The 25,475-nt window shown below is 48.1% G+C and overlaps 1 protein-coding gene across 2 annotated transcripts in view; it reads left to right on the top strand.

Moving 5' to 3' along the window:
* c1qtnf4 (C1q and TNF related 4) overlaps positions 1-21,389 on the top strand; it is a 37,149-nt gene extending 15,760 nt beyond the window's left edge. The window contains exons 2-6 of one of the 2 annotated variants that reach the window (XM_079569613.1): positions 7,361-7,536; positions 14,530-14,718; positions 17,221-17,339; positions 17,410-17,543; positions 20,704-21,389. In XM_079569613.1, coding sequence (XP_079425739.1) covers positions 7,363-7,536; positions 14,530-14,718; positions 17,221-17,339; positions 17,410-17,543; positions 20,704-21,233 — 1,146 coding nt within the window. In that variant the 5' untranslated portion in view covers positions 7,361-7,362 and the 3' untranslated portion in view covers positions 21,234-21,389. Of the gene's footprint in view, positions 1-7,360; positions 7,537-14,529; positions 14,719-17,220; positions 17,340-17,409; positions 17,548-20,703 lie in introns of both variants that reach the window. The other variant, XM_079569614.1, reaches the window with a different exon arrangement.
* The last annotated feature ends 4,086 nt before the right edge of the window (positions 21,390-25,475 follow it).

Raw genomic sequence — 25,475 nt, 5'->3', positions numbered from 1 at the left:
ACTCTTCTCCCTCCTCTCCTCCTCTCCCTCCTCTCCCTCCTCTCCTCCTCTCCTCCTCTCCTCTCTCCTCTTCTCCCTCCTCTCCCTCCTCTCCTCCTCTCCTCCTCTCCCTCTTCTCCCTCCTCTCCTCCTCTCCTCCTCTCCTCCTCTCTCTTCCTCTCCCTCCTCGTCCTCCTCTCCCTCTTCTCCCGCCTCTCCCTCCTCTCCCTCCTCTCCTCCTCTCCCTCCTCTCCTCCTCTCCCTCCTCTCCTCCTCTCCCCTCTCCCCTTCCTCCTCTCCTCTCTCCCTCCTCTCCCTCCTCTCCCTCCTCTCCTCCATCTCTCCCTCCCTCTCCTCCTCTCCTCATCTCCTCCTCTCCTCCTCTTCCTCTTTCCCTCCTCCCTCCTCTCCTCCTCTGCCTTCCCTCCCTCCTCTCCTCCTCAACCCTCCTCTCCCCCTCTCCCTCCTCTCCCTTCCCTCCTCTCCCTCCTCTCCTCCTCTGTTCCTCTCCCTCCTCTCCCTCCTCTCCTCCTCCTCGTCTCCCTCCTCCCTCCTCTCCTCCTCTCCTCCTCTCTTCCTCTCCCTCCTCTCCCTCCTCTCTTCCTCTCCCTCCTCTCCTCCTCTCCCTCCTCCTCCCTCTCCTCCTCTCCCTCCTCTCCTCGTCCTCTCCCACTAACCCTCCTCTCCCTCCTCCTCTCCTCCTCTCCTCCTCTCTTCCTCTCCCTCCTCTCCCTCCTCTCCTCCTCCTCCTCTCCTCGCTCCTCCTCTCCTCCTCCTCTCCTCCTCTCCTCCTCTCTTCCTCTCCCTCCTCTCCTCCTCTCCTCCTCTCCTCTCCTCCTCTCCTCCTCTCCCTCCTCCTCTCCTCCTCTCCTCCTCTCTTCCTCTCCCTCCTCTCCTCCTCCTCCTCTCCTCGTCTCCCTCCTCTCCCTCCTCTCCTCCTCCTCCTCTCCTCGTCTCCCTCCTCTCCCTCCTCCTCTCCTCCTCTCTTCCTCTCCCTCCTCTCCTCCTCCTCCTCTCCTCCTCTCCCTCCTCTCCCTCCTCCTCTCCTCCTCTCCTCCTCTCTTCCTCTCCCTCCTCTCCCTCCTCTCCTCCTCCTCCTCTCCTCGTCTCCCTCCTCTCCCTCCTCTCCTCCTCTCCTCGTCTCCCTCCTCTCCCTCCTCTCCTCCTCTCTTCCTCTCTTCCTCTCCCTCCTCTCCTCCTCTCCCTCCTCCTCTCCCTCTCCCTCCTCTCCCTCCTCTCCCTCCTCTCCCTCCTCTCCTCCTCTCTTCCTCTCCCTCCTCTCCTCCTCTCCCTCCTCCTCTCCCTCCTCTCCCTCCTCTCCCTCCTCTCCTCGTCCTCTCCCCTAACCCTCCTCTCCCTCCTCTCCCTCCTCCTCTCCTCCTCTCCTCCTCTCTTCCTCTCCCTCCTCTCCCTCCTCTTCCTCCTCCTCCTCTCCTCCTCTCCCTCCTCTCCCTCCTCTCCTCCTCTTCTCCTCTTCTCCTCTCCTCCTCTCCTCCTCTCCTCCTCTCCTTCTCTCCCTCCTCTCCCTCCTCTCTTCCTCTCCCTCCTCTCCCTCCTCTCCTCCTCCTCCTCTCTCCTCCTCTCCCTCCTCTCCTCCTCTCCTCCTCTTCTCCTCTTCTCCTCTCCTCCTCTCCTCCTCTCCTCCTCTCCTTCTCTCCCTCCTCTCCCTCCTCTCCTCCTCTCCCTCCTCTCCCTCCTCTCCTCCTCTCCTCCTCTCCTCCTCTCCTCCTCTCCCTCCTCTCCTCCTCTCCCTCCTCTCCCTCCTCTCCTCCTCTCCTCCTCCTCTCCTCCTCCCTCCTCTCCTCTCCTCCTCTCCCTCCACTCCCTCCTCTCCCCCTCTCCCTCCTCTCCCTCCTCCTCTCCTCTCCCTCCTCTCCCTCTTCCTCTCCCTCCTCTCATCTCTCTCATCCCCTCCTCTCCCTCCTCCTCCTCTCCCTCCTCTCCCTCCTCTCCTCCTCTCCCTCCTCTCCCTCCTCTCCTCCTTCTCCCTCCTCTCTCTCCTCTCCCTCCTCTCCCTCCTCTCCCTCCTCTCCCTCCTCTCCTCCTCTCCCTCCTCTCCTCCTCTCCTCCTCTCCTCCTCTCCCTCTTCTCCCTCCTCTCCATCCTCTCCTCCTCTCCCTCTTCTCCTCCTCTCCTCCTCTCCTCCTCTCCTCCTCTCCCTCTTCTCCCTCCTCTCCCTCCTCCCCTCCTCTCCCTCCTCTCCTCCTCTCCCTCCTCTCCCTCCTCTCCTCCTCTCCCTCTTCTCCCTCCTCTCCTCCTCTCTCCCTCCTCTCCCTCCTCTCCTCTCCCTCCTCTCCCTCCTCTCCTCCTCTCTCCCTCCTCTCCCTCCTCTCCCTCATCTCCTCCTCTCCTCCTCTTCCTCTTTTCCTCCTCTCCCTCCTCTCCTCCTCTGCCTTCCTCCTCCTCTCCTCCTCACCCTCCTCTCCCTCCTCTCCCCTCCTCTCCCTTCCTCCTCTCCCTCCTCTCCTCCTCTGTTCCTCTCCTCCCTCCTCTCCTCCTCTCCTCTCCTCCTCTCCTCGTCTCCTCCTCTCCTCCTCTCCTCCTCTCCTCTCTCTTCCTCTCCCTCCTCTCACATCCTCTCCTCCTCTCCTCCTCTCTTCCTCTCCCTCCTCTCCTCCTCTCCCTCCTCTCCCTCCTCTCCTCGTCCTCTCCCCCTAACCCTCCTCTCCCTCCTCCTCTCCTCCTCTCCTCCTCTCCTCCTCTCCCTCCTCTCCCTCCTCTCCTCCTCCTCCTCTCCTCGTCTCCCTCCTCTCCCTCCTCCTCTCCTCCTCTCCTCCTCTCTTCCTCTCCCTCCTCTCCCTCCTCTCCTCCTCCTCCTCTCCTCCTCTCCCCCTCTCCCTCCTCCTCTCCTCCTCTCCTCCTCTCTTCCTCTCCCTCCTCTCCTCCTCCACTCTCTCGTCTCCCTCCTCTCCTCCTCTCCTCCTCCTCCTCTCCTCGTCTCCCTCTCTCCCTCCTCTCTCCTCCTCTCTTCCTCTCCCTCCTCTCCTCCTCCTCCTCTCCTCCTCTCCCTCCTCCCCTCCTCCTCCCTCCTCTCCTCCTCTCTTCCTCTCCCTCCTCTCCTCCTCTCCTCCTCCTCCTCTCCTCGTCTCCCTCTCTCCTCCTCTCCTCGTCTCCTCCTCTCCTCCACTCCTCCTCTCTCTTCCTCTCTTCCTCTCCCCTCCTCTCCTCCTCTCCCTCCTCCTCTCCCTCTCCCTCCCTCCCTCCTCTCCCTCCTCTCCTCCTCTCTTCCTCTCCCTCCTCTCCTCCTCTCCCTCCTCCTCTCCCTCTCCCTCCTCTCCCTCCTCTCCCTCCTCTCCTCGTCCTCTCCCAAACCCTCCTCTCCTCCTCTCCCTCCTCCTCTCCTCCTCTCCTCCTCTCTTCCTCTCCCTCCTCCCCTCCTCTCCTCCTCCTCCTCTCCTCCTCTCCCTCCTCTCCTCCTCCTCCCTCTCCTCCTCTCCTCCTCTCCTCCTCTCTTCCTCTCCCTCCTCTCCCTCCTCTCCTCCTCCTCCTCTCCTCGTCTCCTCCTCTCCCTCCTCTCCTCCTCTCCCTCCTCCTCTCCCTCTCCCTCCTCTCCCTCCTCTCCCCCTCTCCCTCCTCCTCTCCTCCTCTCCTCCTCTCTTCCTCTCCCTCCTCTCCTCCTCCTCCTCTCCTCCTCTCCCTCCTCTCCTCCTCTCCTCCTCTCTTCCTCTCCCTCCTCTCCTCCTCCTCCTCTCCTCTGCTCCCTCCACTCCCTCCTCTCCTCTCCCTCCTCTCCTCTCCCTCCTCTTCTCTCCCTCCTCTCCTCCTCTCCCCCTCTCCCACCTCTCCTCCTCCTCCTCCCCACCTCTCCACCACTCCCCTCTCACCTCTCCTCTCCCTCCTCTCCCCCTCTCCCTCCTCTCCTCCTCTCCCCCTCTCCCTCCTCTCCTCCACCTCCTCTCCCTCCTCTCCTCCTCTCCCTCCTCTCCTCTCCCTCCTCTCCCTCCTCTCCTCCTCTCCCTCCTCTCCTCCTCTCCTCCTCTCCCCCTCTCCCTCCTCTCCTCCTCTCCCTCCTCTCCTCTCCCACCTCTCCTCCTCCTCCTCTCCCTCCTCTCCTCCTCTCCCTCCTCTCCTCCTCTCCTCTCTCCTCCTCTCCTCCTCCTCCCTCTCTCTCCTCTCCTCTCCCTCCTCCCTCCTCTCCTCCTCTCCTCCTCCTCTCATCCTCTCCCTCCTCTCCTCCTCTCCCTCCTCTCCCTCCTCTCCTCCTCCCCTCCTCACCTCCTCTCCCTCCTCTCCTCCTCTCCCTCCTCTCCCTCCTCTCCTCCTCTCCTCCTCTCCCCCTTTCCCTCCTCTCCTCCTCTCCTCCTCTCCTTCCTCTCCCTCCTCTCCTCCTCTCCACTCTCTCTCTCCTCTCCCTCCTCTCCTCCTCCTCTCCTCCTCCTCTCCCTCCTCTCCTCCTCCTCTCCTCTCTCCTCCTCTCCTCCTCTCCTCATCTCCCTCCTCTCCTCCTCTCCCTCATCTCCCTCCTCTCCCTCCTCTCCTCCTCTCCCTCCTCTCCCTCCTCTCCCTCATCTCCCTCCTCTCCTCCTCTCCCTCCTCTCCCTCATCTCCCTCCTCTCCCTCCTCTCCCCTCCTCTCCTCTCCTCCTCTCCCTCCTCTCCCTCCTCTCCTCCTCTTCCTCCTCTCCTCCTCCTCTCCCTCCTCCTCTCCTCCTCTCCCTCCTCTCCTCCTCTCCTCCTCTCCCTCTTCTCCTCCTCTCCCTCCTCTCCTCCTCTCCTCTCCTACTCTCCCTCCTCTCCTCCTCTCCCTCCTCTCCTCCACTCCCTCCTCTCTCCTCCTCTCCTCCTCTCCTCTCCCACCTCTCCCTCTTCTCCTCCTCTCCCTCCTCTCCTCCTCTCCCTCCTCTCCCTCCTCTCCTCCTCTCCCTCCTCTCCTCCTCTCCACTCCCTCCTCTCCCTCTTCTCCTCTCCCTCCTCTCCTCTCCTCCTCTCCCTCCTCTCCTCTCCTCCTCTCCCTCCTCTCCTCTTCTCCTCTCCCTCCTCTCCTCTCCTCCTCTCCCTCCTCTCCTCTCCTCCTCTCCCTCCTCTCCTCTCCTCCTCTCCCTCCTCTCCTCCTCCTCTCCTCTCCCTCCTCTCCTCCTCTCCTCTCTCTCCTCTCCCTCCTCTCCCTCCTCTCCTCTCCCTCCTCTCCTCCTCTCCCTCCTCTCCCTCCTCTCCTCCTCTCCCTCCTCTCCTCTCCTCCTCTCCCTCCTCTCCTCCTCTCCTTCTCTCCCTCCTCTCCCTCTCCTCCTCTCCCTCCTCTCCCTACTCTCCTCTGCAGGCATTGGCTCAGACAATAATGCACGCCAGCTTCTTTTCAGAGTTGTTGCCATGGTAACGCCCAGACCCCGGCGAGGTGTGCGGCGGGGGGGGGGGGGGGGGGGAGATGCGTGAGGAGGAGACCCGACTCGAAACATCTATACGTTCACGGGCAGCGGAGGAGAACGCTGTCAGAGCCTCAGAGCTTCACAGTCGACAAGATCAGGAACAAAACCTCTGATTCTTACACACAAATCTTGCTCTCTGGAAGTGACATACATGAGGCAAATCATTTTAAACTGTTGCCGTGCCGACCATGTCATATCAGCGCGAAATCTAAATCAATCAACCAAATAAATCTGCGTTGAGCATCGTGTTAGCATTAGCACGGTGCTAACGTGTAGCATCATGGTTTTCTGACAATAATAAAGAACGTAGAACAGTGACACGCTCCGGCACGCGGCTGCTGAAGGATTTACCGGAGCTCAGGTCTAAAGGTCTAAAGGTCTAAACATAAAACATGTACAATAGGCCAGGATGAATGAGAGTGTTTGAGAGTGAGCGGCTCATGACCTCATTATCTCATGTAGTTTGTTGACACTGGTTTGATTGGTTTCTCCGCCCGTGCTGCAGCTCTCGCTCCGTCTGTCTCTTTGCTCTTTTCGTTCCTCGTTTCCTCCAGAGAAACAAACGTTTAGTCCGTCTGAGCTCATGTTGGCGGATGAGTTTCCTCAGTTTTGTCAGTCGTGTGAGTGAAGTCTCCCCGAGCGGCGCCGGCGTCCCAGAGGCTCTCGTTTATGTAACACAGACCAGTCGCTGTACTTTTTGGTGCTTTTTCATCCGTTTTTAATAATGTTTTCTGCTGATTGTTTTAAGTAAACGTTGCTGTGGTTGTTCAAAACAGACGGGGGTGTCTTATAAAGGGCGGAATTATAACAATAAGGAAATAAGAATAAATTAAAATAGAATGAAAAGTAGAATATCGAGGTGTAAAGTTTCCCGTCCCAGTGCAGGTTCTCAGTAAGTGCAGCAGATACAGGGGTTATTGCAGATGTTTCTTCACAGTCTGGTTGTTCATCAGCTCCTCTACAGTCCTGTGCAGTGGGTGGGAGGTGTTGTCCATGATGGAGGCGAGCTTGGCTAATACCCTCCTGTCCTCCAGGGGGCAGCACAGGACTCCTCAGAAGGTGGAGGCGACTTTGGCCCTTCTTGTCCAGGGCGTTGGTCCAGATTTTTGTTGAGGTGAACACCCAGGCGGCGTCTGAAACCATCAGATCGTATCCTCTAAGCTCTAACACCAGCACTAACTCCTTAACCTTTCATGGGTCGACTGTTAGATCTGTGCAGTTTGGGAACTAGAGCTTCAGCAGCATTTGAACAATCCGTCCGTCCTTAAACAGGGGAAAGGGAAGTGACATCACCAACAGCTGTTTTTCTTCTTCTTTAAAGTTATTGGTGGAGTGCAGGCCAAACAAAAGTGCACGTCGCCCCCTAGTGTCCAACAACAACATAGTGTCCAAACAAAGACATTTAAGGAGAAAAATAAATCCAAATGATCCAAACATTTCCCTTTAGTGTTATTTTATTTCAACGGCTGTTTCTTAAAGCTACAGCAGCAAATGATCCATGTGGCTTAAGTTTCTACTAAATGAAAACAAAAGCATTTAATCTGTTTCCTGAGTTTCCTCTTTAACACTGACATGTGACTGAGCTGTGGGGACGACAACATGGATTTATCACTTTTATAAAGTTTGGCTTGTGCAGAATCTTATTTTTTATTATTATTATTTATTATTAAATGTGCTCCTGTCAATCAACAGTGGTTGCAGTGGCTTATGGGACGGCACATAGCTCCTAATCACCGGTTAGTTACACCAGAGGTCCCTATGCTAAAGTGGCTATGATAGTTAGCATCAGAGGTCCCTATGCTAAAGTGGCTATGATAGTTAGCATCAGAGGTCCCTATGCTAAAGTGGCTATGATAGTTAGCACCAGATCTCGGCCTTTTCTCAGAATTATATTTGCCGATATATTTTTACGTCAGATGTTTGAACCTTTGCCTCCATCCCTGCCCGGGACGGTTTCTCCTCAACTAAAGTTCTGGCTGTTTTTGTTTCTGAATCATTGTTGTTTGTGTGTTTGTGCAGTGATGATGTCAGCGCCCCGGTGTGTGATGATTGGTCTGCTGCTGCTGTGGCCCCTCCCCTCGGCGTGGTGTTTCTCCAGACTTTGCTCGGACCTGAGCCTGAGGTCGGCCTTCTCCGCCGTCCGCTCCAGCTCCATGGAGGGCTCCGGGGACCACCTGGCCGTCACCTTCGACCAGGTGCGTCGCCAGGGCCTCCGCCTGGGGCCCGGGGGAGGTTCAAGGAGGTTCACGGAGGTTTACAGAGGTTCAAGGAGGTTTATGGAGGTTCACGGAGGTTTACAGAGGTTCAAGGAGGTTTACAGAGGTTCAAGGAGGTTCACGGAGGTTTATGGACGTTCACGGAGGTTTACAGAGGTTTATGGAGGTTTACAGAGGTTCACAGAGGTTTACAGAGGTTTACAGAGGTTTATGGAGGTTTACGGAGGTTTACGGAGGTTTATGGAGGTTTATGGAGGTTCGCGGTGGTCCTCAGTTACTTTTACAAGGAGAGACTCTCGTACTTTTACAATTCCGCAGCCTCCTCCCTGAAGGCATTACCTTGAAGAGACTGTGATGGGTGTGAAGGTGATTCTGACCTATGTGTTTAGGGAGTTAAAACTCCCCCAAATTAAATGCACCAAATCCAGGTGGACACTGAAGAGTCAGATCTAGTTGTGTGTAGTTAAAGTCGTCAAAACAAAACACGAGCGAGTGGAGGAAAGAAAATATACATGTTTAAAGTACTAATATACAATATATTACTATTTAAAGTACCCAGTGTATACTAGGGCTGGGACGATCTACTTTTGTCACGATCCGATACGTATCACGATACAGGGGCCGATCCGATACATATTGCAATACAATAAGTAATTATGATTTGTAATATGTTTACCTTAAAGGAACAGGCCACTGTTTTTCCACACTGAGATATGTTCTTACCTGAGCTTTGACGAGTTCTTTAGGACCTGTCTGATCTTCCCCCGTGCCTTCAGTCACGTAAACACAGCGCAGACGGCGTTAGCATTTAGCCTCTCCCTATATTGTAAGGCATAATAATACCAGGAGTAGTTTGAAATCCGCGCAGTAATCTTCACTTTACTGTGCGGATGCCAAATTACTCCTGGTTTTATTACGCCTTACAATATAGTTCCCCCTTTTATCCGCTTAGAAAATCCACATTGTTTAATTTTGTGTAATTATACTTTGTAGTGGAACACTTCACGTAACCATATTTAAATAGGGAAAACGTGGAAGAGCTTGGTAGCTTCTATCTTGACCTGTTTTGGAGCTATAGAGGAGAGAGGGAGAGGCTAAATGCTAACGCCGTCTGCGCTGTGTTTACGTGACTGAAGGCACGGGGGAAGATCAGACAGGTCCTAAAGAACTCGTCAAAGCTAAGGTAAGAACATATCTCAGTGTGTAAAAACGGTGGCCTGTTCCTTTAAAATGTACAAAAAGAAAACTGTCAAATGTCCAAAGTTTATAAACCCAATGCCCTTTGACATTTACTGAAGTGTTAAGATCGAAAAATGAATTAACACAAAATGTAACAACAAAGGAGTTTGATAAAAATGCCTCCAAACCAAGTATTGAAAGTATTGCGACACTTGAAAAAGTATCAATACTTGGTATTGCATCACAAAGTATTGCAATCCAAATCCGCTCTGATGTTTTGTCCCAGCCCTAGTAGTCCATGGGCCAGACCAAATATCGGTACCGAAAAGGTGGCAAAGGCTATCGTTGATTTTTAAGTAGGTCCATGTCTGAGGTTTATATTTTTGTATGATAGCCTTTTCAGAGTTACAGCTTTATCATAGTTTTCAGTTGTTGAAGTGAACCAACGCCATGTCAAAAAACTTGCTTTTGACGCTGGTCCTTTTTTTGGTTGAGGCCATTTCCAGCCCATTAGATACTGATTTACACCATTGTATTTGGTATCATTGTAAAGAAGACGTTTTCATGTTTCATTTGAGCCCAAATGTACTACTCTGTGACTATTACCGTGGTAACCATAGCTCCTCAAACTCAAACCTGAGGACATTTTTTCACCATTTTCATAAAAACAGTTTTACTATGTTTAACGCTGTTTCTTCAAAGAACATCACTGAGACAAATGTTTGATACTGGGAAACTCTCTAGACTCTGAGGATTCAGGAAATGTATAAACTGTCAGTACTTTTTCAACTTAAGGCCTCACAGTGAGCCCCGAAGTAAAAGAATGTCCACCTCACATGAGCCTCTCCCATTGAAATAAGCCTATATCTGCCACTCTAAGGTTGGAACCGCTGGTGAGACTTTCTGTCCAGGAAAGGCCAATGCAACTTGAAATTACATTTGTGGAGAAGAACAGCTCTGTATTTTCAGCAAAAAGTTGTTTATCTATTTTATATATTGTAGATATTTATCATATAATATGCTATATACACACAATGCCATTCTGTCTCTTTCACTACTATACATAGTCCTGTACATTTGTCTAAAATGTCTCAATAATCCAAGATAATTCCAAAAGTGTGTCTTTGTAGACACCACATGGTTGTGCCAAAAAATAGCATATTTTACACTAGATACTAACTTAGTTGTTAATTTATTTGCTGTAGAAAGTTTGTTCTGAAGTTGAATTTGAATTTGAATTTTTCATAAACCACACGTTTGAACAACATCCTTTTTTACTAAGTAAGTTAGTAAGTTAATAAAGTAAAACATTTTGTAAGGTCATTTCTTATTTCATTACAAATAAATAAAATATAGTAGTATAGAGATGGTGAGGTGTGAGGTGTTATAGATTATAACCAGGACATGAAGAGTCAACTCAAAACTAAAGCTTAGCCTCATCCAGAACTAAATCACAGAGGAATTTCTCCAGCTTTTCTGTTTTTTTGTGTATGTGCTGTATTAATGTATTTGAGTTTTTTGATGTTGTGTAATTTATTTATTTTCTTCCCAGGCATATTGAGTCTGTGCGCATGAAATATGCTGTATAAATGAATAAACAAAAGTTTACTTATTAGTTTTATGGACAGAACTTAAAGTCACAGCCAGGAACCGGAGGGTGTCCGGTTTGGGAACCCCAGGATCTCAGGTGTTGTTCATTTGGTTTCATCAAATCAGGACCTTCAGCTGCCCTGGGGCAGTTTGCAGCCAAGTGTGAAGTGGGATGAGTATCAGCACCTCCAAATCCGAGGCCATGGGTGGCTTTCCCTCTCCAGATCGGTGGAGAGGCCTTGCCTCAAGTGGAGGAGTTCAAGTATCTCAGGGTCGTGTTCACGAGTGAGGGACGGATGGAGCGTGAGATCGATAGACAGATCAGTGCATCGTTAGTGATCGTTGTGTCGGACTGTTGTGGTGAAGAGGGAGCTGATTTGCTGATTGATCTATGTTCTACCCTCACCTATGGTGATAAGATCTGGGTAATGACCGAAAGGACAAGGTCGCAGATGCAGGCGGCCGAAAGGAGTTTCCTCAGTCACCTAAGAGGAGCTTGGAATAGAGCCGCTGCTTCTTCCCCTCGGGGAGAGCCATCTTAGGTGGCTCGGGGACACACCGTCTCTATGTGGCCTGGGAAGCTTCGGGATCCCTTCAAAAAAGCTGGAGGAAGTGGAGAGGGATGTCTGGAAATCTCTGCTTTGCTGCTGCCTCCATGACCTGACCATGGGTTAATTATCTTACCACCATGTGTGGACTGAATGAATTCGTTTGGGCGACTTGTCTCATGTGAAGAGTATTCCTTATACTCATACTCTATCCTTTCTTCCCTAGTTATGAACTATATCTCAAGATATTTTAACTTGACCACTCAAAGCATGCCTCCTCTAAAACCCCAGACCTCAGACTTGCCGATGCCAATCCTTGGTGCCGTGTACAAAGTTCAAGGGCCAGATCTTGTGACTGGCACAGTCCGTGCGCAACTCTAAACGCAACGTGGTGCACGTGCGATCTTGCATGTGGCGCAGGTTTTGCGCTAAAGGCTGTGCTGCAAGGGAGAGGGCGTTGTTTAAGAAAAAGAGGCCGACTGGGGCGTGGTTCATTATAAGCAGCACTCGCGCTGCTCTTCTATGGCAACCTTCACATTATGTTCCTCTTTATATCGCGCTGCCTTGTCGTCTTCTACGTCAAATTGAAAACAAAAGCGAAATTGCCTTGAAAAGTCTGTTTGAGCGTAGGTTATGCACGGCCTACTTTGATACAGTAGATCAACACACACACCCCTTACACCAAACACACCCCTACCACCAACAGTTTTCCACAAATAAACCACTCATGCCTCAAGTGCCACAACACCAGGTCTGATCTGAGTTTTAAAGAGACATTTCCATCCTGTGTCAGTGTTTACCTCCTGATGATGCTCCTTGTGTAGCCACAGCTCAGTCCAAAAGAAAGAAGCGCATTTTACAGGGGGCATAGCAACGTTTTTTTTCCAATTCAGCCGCTCCAAGAATCCTGCAGCTGTAGCGCAAATGTTCCAATACGCTACAGTTTTCTTGCAACTGCTGCATAACTCTGTAACTCCTCTGCAGCCAATATGACAGTTTCTGATCAATTAAATCCTGTACATTTCGTAACTTTGCGCATTCGAACGGTGTCCAACGTGAGGCTGCTGCCTCTCTGTCCCGCTCGCTCAGCTTGGATCTGCAGAGAGTGGCTGCAGCAGCGGAGGAACACTTTTATTTCTTTAATCTTTATTAAACATTGCACGCTGCATCATGCATGTTACGCGTTTACAAGAGAACCCTCCCCTCGCTGAGCCACCTCTGCAGGGCTCAGCATCACCTCGGGCTGACAATAGTTATATCGAGCTCAGTCAAATGCAACTAGAAAACTGTCTCTTGGGAGCTCAGCAGGCACCACCTCTGAAACCTCTTGTTGCCTCTTGTGCACATTTTATCTCAATACCAGCATCTTTTATGTTAATGGAAGAAACCAAAGCATCCAAAGAAAATCTGTCCACACAGACAGAGGATGTAAACTCCACACAAAAACACCTACATTGAGCTTCATACTGAGAGGCAAGACAACGCTAAGCACTAAGAGTAACCACTGAGGGCCGGCAATCTCTCCTGCGCATTCAATAATTTTTGGGCCAGATCTTCCACCTGGCGCAAGGACAGTGCTGCTCCAAACAAGACAAGACCCACATTATTTTCCTAGCTTACATCGTGCTGCCTCATGTTCTTCCTTTAGTGTTATGGGCTTCTATAAGCTCTATCAGATCAAACAAAAAACTTGAGCTAACCACTGTCCGTGTCTGAGAGAAAAAGATGTAAAGCCGGTCCTGCTGTGGTTCCAGTCTGTACTCAGCCGAAATTCACCCCCGCTTCTCCCTTGCCCCTTCACAGTCGCAGAATCTGGTTGGAAGAAGACATAACATTGCTATTGGCCACAGATCGCCATGGTCAACTGTTGCAGGAAAAACTTGGTTCTTGCATAACCAACTGTCTAACCAACTACAGTTTGTGTCTCTGGGAGACAGCTCTCCCAGATCACCCTCAGCTGCAGGAGTTATGCAGGACACAGAACTGTGGCTGTGTTTAAGCTGTAGCTAAACTTACAATTTCCACAACTTCTTGGACATAAAGGTATTCCCTTCACCCTTTTCTATCAGCATCATGGTTTTTGTACAAGGGGATTCAAGAGTGACTGAATGTCTAGCTGTCACCTCACAGCAAGATGTTCCTGGGTTGGATATCCCAGGCCATGTGGGACCTTTCTGTGTAGAGTTTGCATGTTCTTCTTTTCGTTTCATGTTCCCTGAGTTAATTTTCTGTAGAATCCAGTTCTAGTACGGTAGAACACCTTGGTACTTCTAACCTAGCTTTTGGCTCAAAATCTAGCAATAGTTAACCCCCTTTTGTCTTTGTCCCGAGGGCCATTCGACTGCACAACTCTCTGGAAGCAAAAGACAATGGTGTCTGCAATGTTATATTGCTAGAAACTTTATTTATTTGCCAATTACCAATGTAGAATTATGTGTTTTCAGTAGTGAATGAGTGAAAGTGATTGAGTGAGTGCATAAACAGTGTATAGGCTACATAATATGTTTTTTTTTTTTTTTTTTTTTACAATTTAGTATACAGGTTATATAATACAGAATAAATGTAATTTTTATAAATGTAATTTCAAGTTGCATTGGCCTTTCCTGGACAGAAAGTCTCACCAGCGGTTCCAACCTTAGAATGGCAGATATAGGCTTATTTCAATGGGAGAGGCTCATGTGAGGTGGACATTCTTTTACTTCATGGCTCACTGTGAGGCCTTAAGTTGAGAAAGTACTGACATGTTATACATTTCCTGAATCCTCAGAGTCTAGAGAGTTGCCCAGTATCGAACATTTGTCTCTGTGATGTTCCTTGAAGAAACAGCGTTAAACATAGTAAAACTGTTTTTATGAAAATGGTGAAAAAATGTCCTCAGGTTTGAGTTTGAGGAGCTATGGTTACCACGGTAATAGTCACAGAGTAGTACATTTGGGCTCAAATGAAACATGAAAACGTCTTCTTTACAATGATACCAAATACAATGGTGTAAATCAGTATCTAATGGGCTGGAAATGGCCTCAACCAAAAAAAGGACCAGCGTCAAAAGCGAGTTTTTTGACATGGCGTTGGTTCACTTCAACAACTGAAAACTATGATAAAGCTGTAACTCTAAAAAGGCTATCATACAAAAATATAAACCTCAGACATGGACCTACTTAAAAATCAACGATAGCCTTTGCCACCTTTTCGGTACCGATTTGCCAGATTTTGGGGTTTGGCCCATGGACTATAGTGTTTACAGGGGACTTCAGTGTCAGATAAAGCACAAACACTGATAAGAGTGTGAATGTTCCCTTTACGTTCTCGTTTTTGCTTTGTTTACTTTATCCTTCGATGCCACTGGGGCGACCCGTAAGGAGCCGTGGTCGACCCGGGGACCCGTCTCCATGATGTGGAGCCAGGATGGTGGTCAGAATCCCCTGGCTGGAGGATTCACCTATTGCACATGTTTTAGTGGTAGGGGAAACCGGAGTACCCGGAGGAAACCTACACAGACACGGGGAGAACATGCAAACTCCACACAGAAGGGCCGAGGTGGGAATCGAACCCGGGACCTTCTAGCTGTGAAGTGGAGGCGCTAACCGCGGCGCCACCGTGTCGCCCGTCCTGCGATCCCGTCGTGTGACGCTGATGTTCTTGCCTGGTGGAACAGGTGACGGTGGACGTGGGCGGAGACTTCCAGAAGGACACGGGCCTGTTCACCTGCAGGATCCCGGGAGCTTATTACTTCAGCTTCACCGTGGGCAAGTTCCCCCACAAGGAGCTGTCGGTGATGCTCATGAAGAACCGCAACGAGGTGCAGACCATCGTGTACGACGAGGACAGCACGGACGAGCGCAAGGTACGGACGGGGAGGGGGGGGAGTGTGGGGGAGGGTGGGGTAATGTGGGGAGTGTGGGGAATGTGGGAGAGTGTGGGGTAATGTGGGAGAGTGTGGGGTAATGTGGGGTAATGTGGATAATGTGGATAATGTGGGGAATGTGGGGAATGTGGGGTAATGTGGGAGAGTGGGGAGGGGAGGGAGTGTGGGGGAATGTGGGGAATGTGGGGAATGTGGGAGAGTGTGGGGAATGTGGGGAATGTGGGGAATGTGGGAGAGTGTGGGGTAATGTGGATAATGTGGATAATGTGGGGAATGTGGGGAATGTGGGGTAATGTGGGAGAGTGTGGGGAATGTGGGAGAGTGTGGGGTAATGTGGGAGAGTGTGGGGTAATGTGGGGTAATGTGGGGTAATGTGGGAGAGTGTGGGGTAATGTGGGGTAATGTGGGGTAATGTGGGAGAGTGTGGGGTAATGTGGGGTAATGTGGGAGAGTGTGGGAGAGTGTGGGGTAATGTGGGGTAATGTGGGGTAATGTGGGAGAGTGTGGGGTAATGTGGGGTAATGTGGGAGAGTGTGGGGTAATGTGGGAGAGTGTGGGGTAATGTGGGGTAATGTGGGGTAATGTGGGGTAATGTGGGAGAGTGTGGGGTAATGTGGGAGAGTGTGGGGTAATGTGGGAGAGTGTGGGGTAATGTGGGGTAATGTGGGAGAGTGTGGGGTAATGTGGGAGAGTGTGGGGTAATGTGGGAGAGTGTGGGGTAATGTGGGGTAATGTGGGAGAGTGTGGGGTAATGTGGGAGAGTGTGGGGTAATGTGGGAGAGTGTGGGGTAATGTGGGGTAATGTGGGGTAATGTGGGAGAGTGTGGGGTAATGTGGGGTAATGTGGGGTAATGTGGGGTAATGTGGGGTAATGTGGGAGAGTGTGGGGTAATGTGGGGTAATGTGGGGTAATGTGGGGTAATGTGGGGTAATGTGGGAGAGTGTGGGGTAATGTGGGGTAATGTGGGGTAATGTGGGGTAATGTGGGAGAGTGTGGGGTAATGTGGGAGAGTGTGGGGTAATGTGGGGTAATGTGGGGTAATGTGGGAGAGTGTGGGGTAATGTGGGGTAATGTGGGGTAATGTGGGGTAATGTGGGAGAGTGTGGGGTAATGTGGGAGAGTGTGGGGTAATGTGGGAGAGTGTGGGGTAATGTGGGGTAATGTGGGGTAATGTGGGAGAGTGTGGGGTAATGTGGGGTAATGTGGATAATGTGGATAATGTGGATAATGTGGGGAGTGTGGGGGAGCGTGGGCTGATGGTGTGAGGGAGTGTGGGGAGTGTGGGGTAATGTGGGGAGTGTGGGGAGTGTGGGCTGATGGTGTGAGGGAGTGTGGGGAATGTCCCGGACGAGCCCCCAATTTGTTACGACCCGGCTCAGCTAGTTAAAGGAAGTAACAAAAACCAAGATGTAAAATGGATAAATAAAGTTGTAATTTAATAAAAGGAGTGTACAAGGTAAATTTAACAAAGGAGCGACAAAAATAACCAAACAAAGGCTATTTACAGTATTTACAAAAAGCTTAACCCAAACAATATTTGTCAAACTAAACAGACGAAATCAGGCCGAACAAAACCAAACAAAGTCATGACTAGACAACGAGTGTCACTTGATTCCAAGTCACGTAAATGTGAACATACCAAAAAGTGACGCAACACTAACGGCAACAGGGAGCGAGTGTCTCTGAATACACAAAAGTTTAGCATTAACAACGCAGACACAGAACACAAAATGGCGCACTGGCCACAAGGACCAGCAGCCCCGAATGAGCCACGGTGGGGTCCTTTTATAGGAGTGGCTGGCACAGGTGTAGAACTGCTCCCCCAATCAGGCGACAGCAAAGCCAGAGACCCAACCAGCAGCCAGGACTTCCAATGCACTCCAATCACAGCCCAGGACCACAGCAGCAAGAGCACATGATGGGAAAAAACAGGTTTAGGCCACACAAACAAAAATATATAAAAAGGAGGGAACCTGGAGGCCTGGGGAGTGTGGGCTGATGGTGTGAGGGAGTGTTGGGTGTGTGGGGAGTGTGGGCTGATGGTGTGGGGGAGTGTTGGGAGTGTGGGGACTGTGGGGGAGTGTGGGGAATGTGGGGAATGTGAGGTAATATGGGGAGTGTGGGGAATGTGAGGTAATGTGGGGAGTGTGGGGAATGTGAGGTAATGTGGGGAGTGTGGGGAATGTGAGGTAATGTGGGGGAGTGTGGGGGTGTGTGGGCTGATGGTGTGGGGTGTGTGGGGAGTGTGGGCTGACGGTGTGAGGAGTGTGGGCTGACGGTGTGGGGTGTGTGGGGAATGTGAGGGAGTGTGGGGGAGTGTGGGCTGATGATGTGAGGGAGTGTGGGGGAGTGTGGGCTGATGGTGTGGGGGAGTGTGGGCTGATGGTGTGGGGGAGTGTGGGCTGATGGTGTGGGGGAGTGTGGGGGAGTGTGGGCTGATGGTGTGGGGGAGTGTGGGCTGATGATGTGGGGCGTTGCAGATGCAGAGCCAGAGCGTGATGCTGCAGCTGGACTTCGGGGACACGGTGTGGCTGCGTCTCCACGGCGACCCCCGCTACGCCCTGTACAGCAACACGGCTCACTACACCACCTTCAGCGGGTAAAGACGAGACCGAACTTCATCCAGGAAGTGACTCCAACACGGCTTCATCCCTTTCATGTCCCCACAGGTACCTGATCTACCCGAGCCTGTACCCGGAGCTCTCTGACAGCGACTACGACGGTCCACAGACCAACGACCTGAGCTCCAACCCCTCCCTCCAAACCCCCACCCCGGCCGCCCTCAGGGGCCAGCGCACGGGCGGTGAGTCCTCCTCTTCACACCCTGGACTCGGAGCCATCAGGGGTTTGTGGGGGCTTTGTCTGGAAGCATCGCTGCACCCGAGTTCCACAGTTCTCCAAAGCAAACCCCAAACTTTTTCCATTTTATTTAACCTCTTAACTCCCACCTGAACATGTTTCCTCCAAATCTAAAAGCTTCTTCAAAATAGCGACAAAAAACGAGAAGAAAATGAGGGCGTAAATTGACAAAAATGACAAAAATCCAGCAAAAAATGACAAAAATCCAGCAAAAAAGACAAAAATCCAGCAAAAAAAATGTCAAAAATCCAGCAAAAAAATGACAAAAATCCAGCAAAAAAATGACAAAAATCCAGCAAAAAAATGACAAAAATCCAGCAAAAAAATGTCAAAAATCCAGCAAAAAAAGACAAAAATCCAGCAAAAAAAGTGACAAAAATCCAGCAAAAAAGTGCCATAAAAAAGTGACAAAAACACATAAGGGAAATAAAAAGTGACGACAATTTATTTATTTATTTATTTATTTATTTATTTATTTATTTATTTATTTATTTATTTATTTATTTATTTAGCACTTTAGCACAACTAGTCAAAAAGAACACAAAAAGCATCCATTCGGATGTATGGATATACAACAAAATAATGAATAATAATAATAGCATGTGCATGGGAGAGGTAGAAGCCATTAGGCTTATAACAACACCACTCCCAAGTAAACAATTAAAGAAGAATCAGAGTCATGTAAAACCACACTAAGTCACTACATAGTACAAAAATACAGAGTCAAATACAAATACAACGTGTCAAATATACAATACTCATACAATCATTTCCTTTATGAGTCTCTGCTCTGTACTTAGGACAAATACTCAGTCATTAATTTTTGTTTTAGTTTGTTTTTATACATGTATAATGAGGTGGAGGAATCCAGAAGATGGATATGTCTGTTCCAGACTTTAACTCCATCATATCTAATTGACCGTTGATCACCAGATGTTTTATATAACGGCAATGGCAAGAGGAGAGAATGCATTTGGTTTTGCCGGGTGGTAAGAGGTTAATATGTAATAATTCTACTCAATTCTAACCTAACAACTCACATGTTGTGCAGGGGAGATGCTACAGCACAAGTCCATGTCTAAGAAGGAGTGGCCTCGTGCTTCTCCTCACTGCGACAGTGGCACAGATGGTAGAGCAGGTCGTCTCATGATCAGAAGGTTGGGGGTTTGAATCCCGGCTCCTGAGGGCCTTCAACTCATGGACCGCTTTTTTGAGGTCCACAAGTTTTTTTCCTCACGAAGCAAAGCAGCACCGGAGGAGAGGCTGAGGCGTTCAAGGTTGCGGGGAAACAAAGTACTTCGCTGTAAACTTAGTTCTAAATGGCATTATTATGTTCTGACTCTCATGAAAGTTACAGTTTAGCAAATAAATGTAAATGTGCAGACCTTATTTATGTGGATGAATGTTTGTTTCGCACTAGATTAATGAGATTTCTGTAGCTCATTGGATGCAATCAGAGCAGCGTGTGGTCTGAGCAGTGTGGAGGGGAGGGAGGGGGGACGGGGGAAGCCAGATGAGGGGAGGGGGGGAAGCAGAGCAGAGTTCACTACTGACACTGACTGATGAAAACATTTAAAAAGGCAGCTTTAACCTCTTAACTCCCGCCTGAACCGAGAGGATCTTTTTCCTCACGTCATCAGATTTTTTTCCCATCATTTTTTTGTTGGGTATTCAACTCACATTTTTGTCACATTTTTGTCATTTTTTTGGTCATTTTTTTGTCATTTTTTTTTTTTTTTCGGTCTATTTTTTATTAAATATTTGGCTTTTTTGTCACATTTTTGTCATATTTTTGTAATTTTTTTGTCCATTTTTTTATTTTTTCGTCAATCTTTTATTGAATTTTTGTCTTTCTTTGTCACATTTTTTGTAATTTTTTTGTCAATTTTGTATCACATTTTTGTCACATTTTTGTCATTTTTTTGTCTTTTTTTGTCACATTTTTATCCATTTTTAAAAAAAAATTTGTGACATTTTTGCCACTTTTTCATCAATTTTTCGTCACTTTTTTTGTCACATTTCCATCATTGTTTTCGTCTGTTTTTGTTGCTATTTTCACACCTTTTTTCCAGAAGCTTGTGGATTGGGGTAAAGCCAAACTGGAGAAAATGTGCTCGGTTCAGGTGGAAGTTAAGAGGTTAAAGGGGCTAGATGCAAGTTTGCCATTTTACACTCACTACTGCCACCTCAGGTCATACCTGTAACTGCACCGGTCTGGGCTCATTCTACACATTCGGACACAGTTGGAATATTTAGGGGGAGGAAATTAGATAATTTGACCATTTTTATGCATCATCAGTCGCTTTGGCCACATGACTCTTACATCTCTTCGTTCTCATCGTGTCTAGTTCTCCAGATAAACGTTCCTCGCTGCAGCACCCCCTGGTGGATAGTTTGCGAACTGCAGGAGATATTAACTTCTTACCACCCGCCTAAACCAAATGCATTCTGTCCTCTTTGGCCATTATATAGGCCTGTGTAACACCTCATTTGAAAGCTAAGACCCACAAAACTGATATTATTGCTCCCATTGTTGCTGTGTTGTGTCACCTTTTTTATGTTTTTTTTGTCACATTTTTGTTGAATATTTGTCATTTTTTTGTTGAATTTTTGTCACTTTTTTGTTGAATTTTTGTCATTTTTTTGTTGAGTTTTTGTCACTTTTTTGTTTAATTTTTGTCACATTTTTGTTGATTTTTTGTCATTTTTTTGTTGAATTTTTGTCAATTTTTTGTTGAATTTTTGTCATTTTTTGTTGATTTTTTGTCACTTTTTTGTTGAATTTTTGTGATTTTTTTGTTGAATTTTTGTCACTTTTTTGTTGAATTTTTGTCACATTTTTGTTGAATTTTTGTCACATTTTTGTTGAATTTTTGTCACATTTTTGTTGAATTTTTGTCACATTTTTGTTGAATTTTTGTCTTTTTTTGTTGATTTTTTGTCATTTTTTTGTTGAATTTTTGTCACTTTTTTGTTGAATTTTTGTCACTTTTTGTTGAATTTTTGTCATTTTTTTGTTGAATTTTTGTCACTTTTTGTTGATTTTTTGTCATTTTTTTGTTGAGTTTTTGTCACATTTTAATCGTTCCTCTTCTTCCTCTCAGACCCACAGAGCAGAGAGAACCAGGTGAAGGAGGTGAAGGAGGCGAGCCCGGCGCCGCAGGAGGACTCCGAGGAGGAGGGCGCGGAGGAGGACCGCCGCAGCGCCTTCTCCGTGGGCCGCACCCAGAGCATCGTGGGCGTGACCCGGGCGGGCCTCCCCCACCACCGGCCCGTCAGCTTCGACTCGGAGTTCGTGAACATCGGCGGCGACTTCAACATCTCGTCGGGCGTGTTCCTGTGCCACGTGCCGGGCGTCTACTACTTCTCCTTCAACGCCGGGAAGCTGCCGGAGAAGAGGCTGTCGGTGAAGCTCATGAAGAACCAGATGGAGGTGCAGACCATGATCTACGACGACAGCCGCGGGCAGAGGGCGCTGCAGAGCCAGAGCCTGATGCTGGCGCTGCGCCGCGGAGACACCGTGTGGCTGTACTCGCACCAGAGCCAGGGCTTCGGCGCCTACAGCAACCACGCCAAGTACATCAACTTCAGCGGCTTCCTGGTGTACCCCGACCCCGCCAGCAGGAGGCGCTAGGACGCGGGCGATCCACACAGACCCTGATATAATTGGAAGAGGACGGTGACGGTGTCTAAACTACTGACTTTGTGTAAACCATGGTTCCACTCGTCTTCTGAGCTCATGTGCAGTGAATCCAAATCTTCCACGCGTTAAACTTGTGAATGTACGGGCAGCGGAGCGAGCGGGCGCCGCGGGGGGCGCTCGGGCGGCGCCGTCGCGCTCCGGGGTCGGGTCACACTTTATATGTCCATGTGCGGCACAGTTTCCCCGCCGCGGCCGTGTAGCATGTAGGCAACTTCCTGACTGTTAAAGAGTCCTCCACGCCAATCCAGGCCGGGGAGAGTGACTGAACAAACTGAGGGTCTCTGCATCTGGTCATGTGACTCAGTGTAGCTTCATTAACTAACCAGGATGTACAGAAACCAGGATGTACAGGACCCCCCCCCAGTTTGTTCAGAGCTGGTCCTCTTAACCTCTCTTAACTCCCACCTGAACATGTTTTCTCCAAATCTAAAAGCTTCTTCAAAATGGCGACAAAAAACGAGAAGAAAATGAGGATGTAAATTGACAAAAATCCGGCAAAAAAGTGACAAAAATCCGGCAAAAAAGTGACAAAAATTCGGCAAAAAAGTGACAAAAATTCGGCAAAAAATTGACAAAAATCAGGCAAAAAAAAGATAAAAATCCAGCAAAAAATTGACAAAAATCCGGAAAAAACGATAAAAAAATCGGGCAAAAAATTGACAAAAATCTGGAAAAAAAGATTTTAAAAATCTGGCAAAAAAGTGACAAAAATCCGGCAAAAAAATGACAAAAATCCGGCAAAAAAGTGACAAAAATTCGGCAAAAAATTGACAAAAATCCGGCAAAAAAGTGACAAAAATTCGGCAAAAAATTGACAAAAATCCGGCAAAAAAAGTGACAAAAATTCGGCAAAAAAGGGACAAAAATCCAGCAAAAAAGTGACAAAAATCCGACAAAAAATGGACAAAAATTCAGCAAAAAAATGACAAAAATTCAGCAAAAAAGTTACAAAAATCCGGCAAAAAAGTGACAAAAATCCAGCAAAAAAGTTACAAAAGTGCCATAAAAAAGTGACAAAAACACATAAGGGAAATAAAAAGTGACGACAATGGCAAGAGGAGAGAATGCATTTGGTTTTGGCGGGTGGTAAGAGCTGGTCCTTATTATTTAACCTCTTAACTCCCACCTGAACATGTTTTCTCCAAATTCTCCAAATCTAAAAGCTTCTTCAAAATAGCGACAAAAAAACGAAAAGAAAATGAGGATGTAAATTGACCAAAAGTGACAAAAATCCAATGGCAAAGAAAATGACCTGAAAATGGACGAAATGTATTGAAACGAGTCAGAAACATCTCAGAACAAGTGAAATAATCTATATTTCACTGCAAAAAGTGGATTCTAAGCAAGTAAAAAATGTCTTACTTTAAGAAATAAGTTATTTTTTCCCTAAAAAGTAATAATGTCTTGCCGAGCAATTCTTATTTTAGGAAATCAAATCTAGTCATTTCTTTTTCAGATATATTTGCTGAAAACATGCTAATTTTTCTTGTAACAAGAAAGAAAAACTTTATGAATCTTCTTCAGTTTTAGACAAAGAATATTTTTTCTTATTTTAAGAAAAACTAAGATCAACAACAACTCTTCATTTAAGAACTGATTCTCACAGAGAGAAAATACATTCTATTCTTTAAAGTGGGCGGCTCGGTGGCACAGCGGTTAGAGCCTTCGCAGCTCGAAGGTCCTGGGTTTGATTCCACCAGGACCTTTCTGTGTGGAGCATGTTCTCCCCGTGTCTGCGTACGCTTCCCCTACCACTAAAACATGTACAATAGGTGAATCCTCCAGCAGGTGATTCTGACCATCTGGCTCCACATCATGGAGACGGGTCTCCGGGCGCGGCAATACTTTCCTTAAATATTAGTATTTATTAAGAACATTTTGCTCAAAAATGTGTGTAATTTAGAACATTTTACTTAAATCAAGCAACATTTAAGTAAAATATCCACATTTTTTTCACTAAATAAGAATGTTTTCCTTTTTCTGAGGACATTTTGCTTAATTCTCGTTATTTATTTGCTTGACTTTAGTGTTTCTTTCTTGTTTTATGATGAGAAAAATATTTTGGGAAAAAGAATTCTTAGCAAGAGAAAAATGCTGACGCCATTGGCAGAATTTTTTCCTTCAAACAAGACAAAACGTCTTATTTTAAGATGTTTTTCCTTGTTTTTGAAGGGCACTTTTTTGCAGTGTTGGATTATTATGCTCAAATTGAGATGTTCATACTAATCTATTTCATTACTTTTTGCAGTGTAGTTTGCGAACTGCAGGAGATATAATAGGAAATATACGTTTTTGGGGTACACTTTGTTCCTCAGCACCCCCTAACTAAAACACCACGGCTCTGACATTACTCAAGTAGAAGTAAAGAGTATGACAATAAGTGCAGTGTCTGAAGTACTTGAGTAAACGTGACTGACTTCTCCTGATCAGACGGCTCTGACTTCTCGAGGCCGGGGTCACTCCAGGTCACAGAGAAACACGGAGCCACAAACGCTCTCCCGCTGCGTCACAACAAAGCGCTGACTCACACTCTCGTCCCACCAGGTCCAAACACACTCTCGTCCCGTCTCACCAGGTCCAAACGAAGCACAAGTGCAGATCCAGGGCCGAGCAGCACATCAGGGATCCATCTCATGGTCCAGAGCCGTTCCAGCGCAGGAACGGAGCATACTGTGAATACGTGTTTGTGTGTGAGCGTCTGTACTGTAGGTCCTGTCCTCTCCACGGAGCACGAGGGCGGACACAGACCCCCCCACCCACACCCCCACACACCCCAGCATGTTTAATGTCCCACCGTGGAGTCTGTGTGTCACCTGTGAAATATGCTGCATGCACAACCACGCGTCCTCCAGATGTTTGAGCGGAGAAATAAAATGTGAAGATGTGAAGACCACGTGTGTCTGTTTTTGTGCCAAACTTGTTTCCTGCTCGTTGAGTTTAACACTTGTCATTACGGGTTAGAAGAGCGGGTTAGTGACTCTTTGGTTTGGATTTAAAGAGGGGGTGTTCTGCTTTTTTCAGTCCCATAGCACCAGTCTATATCACACTACAATGATGACAAACCTTCTGTCGGTCTGTAAATGCAGTAAATTAGAATAACTGCCTTGTATAAAACGTCTCTCTCAAAATGGCTGTAGTGAATGTCTTGAAATAGGCCTCTGTCTCTTTAAGAACCTCTGAGCCTTTAGACACGCCCCCTCCACACGCTGTCTGTGGCATCAGTGGGGAGGGGGTTCTGCTGAGGAGCAGTGGTTGGTTAATCGGCTGGTGACGAAAGCTCGGAGGCGTCTCCAGGAGGTGGGGGCGTTCCTAGGAGGACTCAGGCAAACCTATCCCTAAAATGGCCGCCATCAGAGTTTTTACAGATTACTCAATAATACATGAATGTGCCAAGGCAACACTTCAGGCATGTTTTTAATGAGGGAGTGACAGAATAACATGATGGAAAGCTGGAAAAAGTCCATTTTGCAGAATACCCCCCCTTCAACATATGTAAATAAGCCAGCAGAGGGCGCACTATCATGGTGGATTCGCTTCACCACCGTCAATCTGCTTGAGGGAAAATGTTCGCTGCTAAAATCTGATGTTTGGCAGCACCTGTTGACTTAAAGGAACAGGCCACCGTTTTTACACACTGAGACATGTTCTCGAAATCCGCGCAATAAAGTATCTTCACTTTACTGTGCGGATGCCAAATTACTCCTGGTATTATTACGCCTTACAATATAGTCCCCCTTTTATCCGCTTAGAAAATCCACATTGTTTAATTGTGTGTAATTATACTTTGTAGTGGAACACTTCACGTAACCATATTTAAATAGGGAAAACGTGGAAGAGCTTGGTAGCTTCTATCTTGACCTGTTTTGGAGCTATAGAGGAGAGAGGGAGAGGCTAAATGCTAACGCCGTCTGTGCTGTGTTTACGTGACTGAAGGCACGGGGGAAGATCAGACAGGTCCTAAAGAACTCGTCAAAGCTCAGGTAAGAACATATCTCAGTGTGTAAAAACGGTGGCCTGTTCCTTTAAGGGGCTTAAAAATCAAAAAACACACGAGAAACTAACAAGGATGTGTTCATTTTGGAATAAAATGGGCTGATAAGGATTATTAGAGCAGAGCCAATGGTAAAGACCACAGGAACGTTTGGGAAACACAATATATAAAACAAATAAAAT

This window comes from Gobius niger (genome assembly GCF_951799975.1).
Source record: "Gobius niger genome assembly, chromosome: 13".
Lineage (NCBI taxonomy): Eukaryota > Metazoa > Chordata > Actinopteri > Gobiiformes > Gobiidae > Gobius > Gobius niger.
This window is presented reverse-complemented; position numbering and strand designations above follow the sequence as displayed.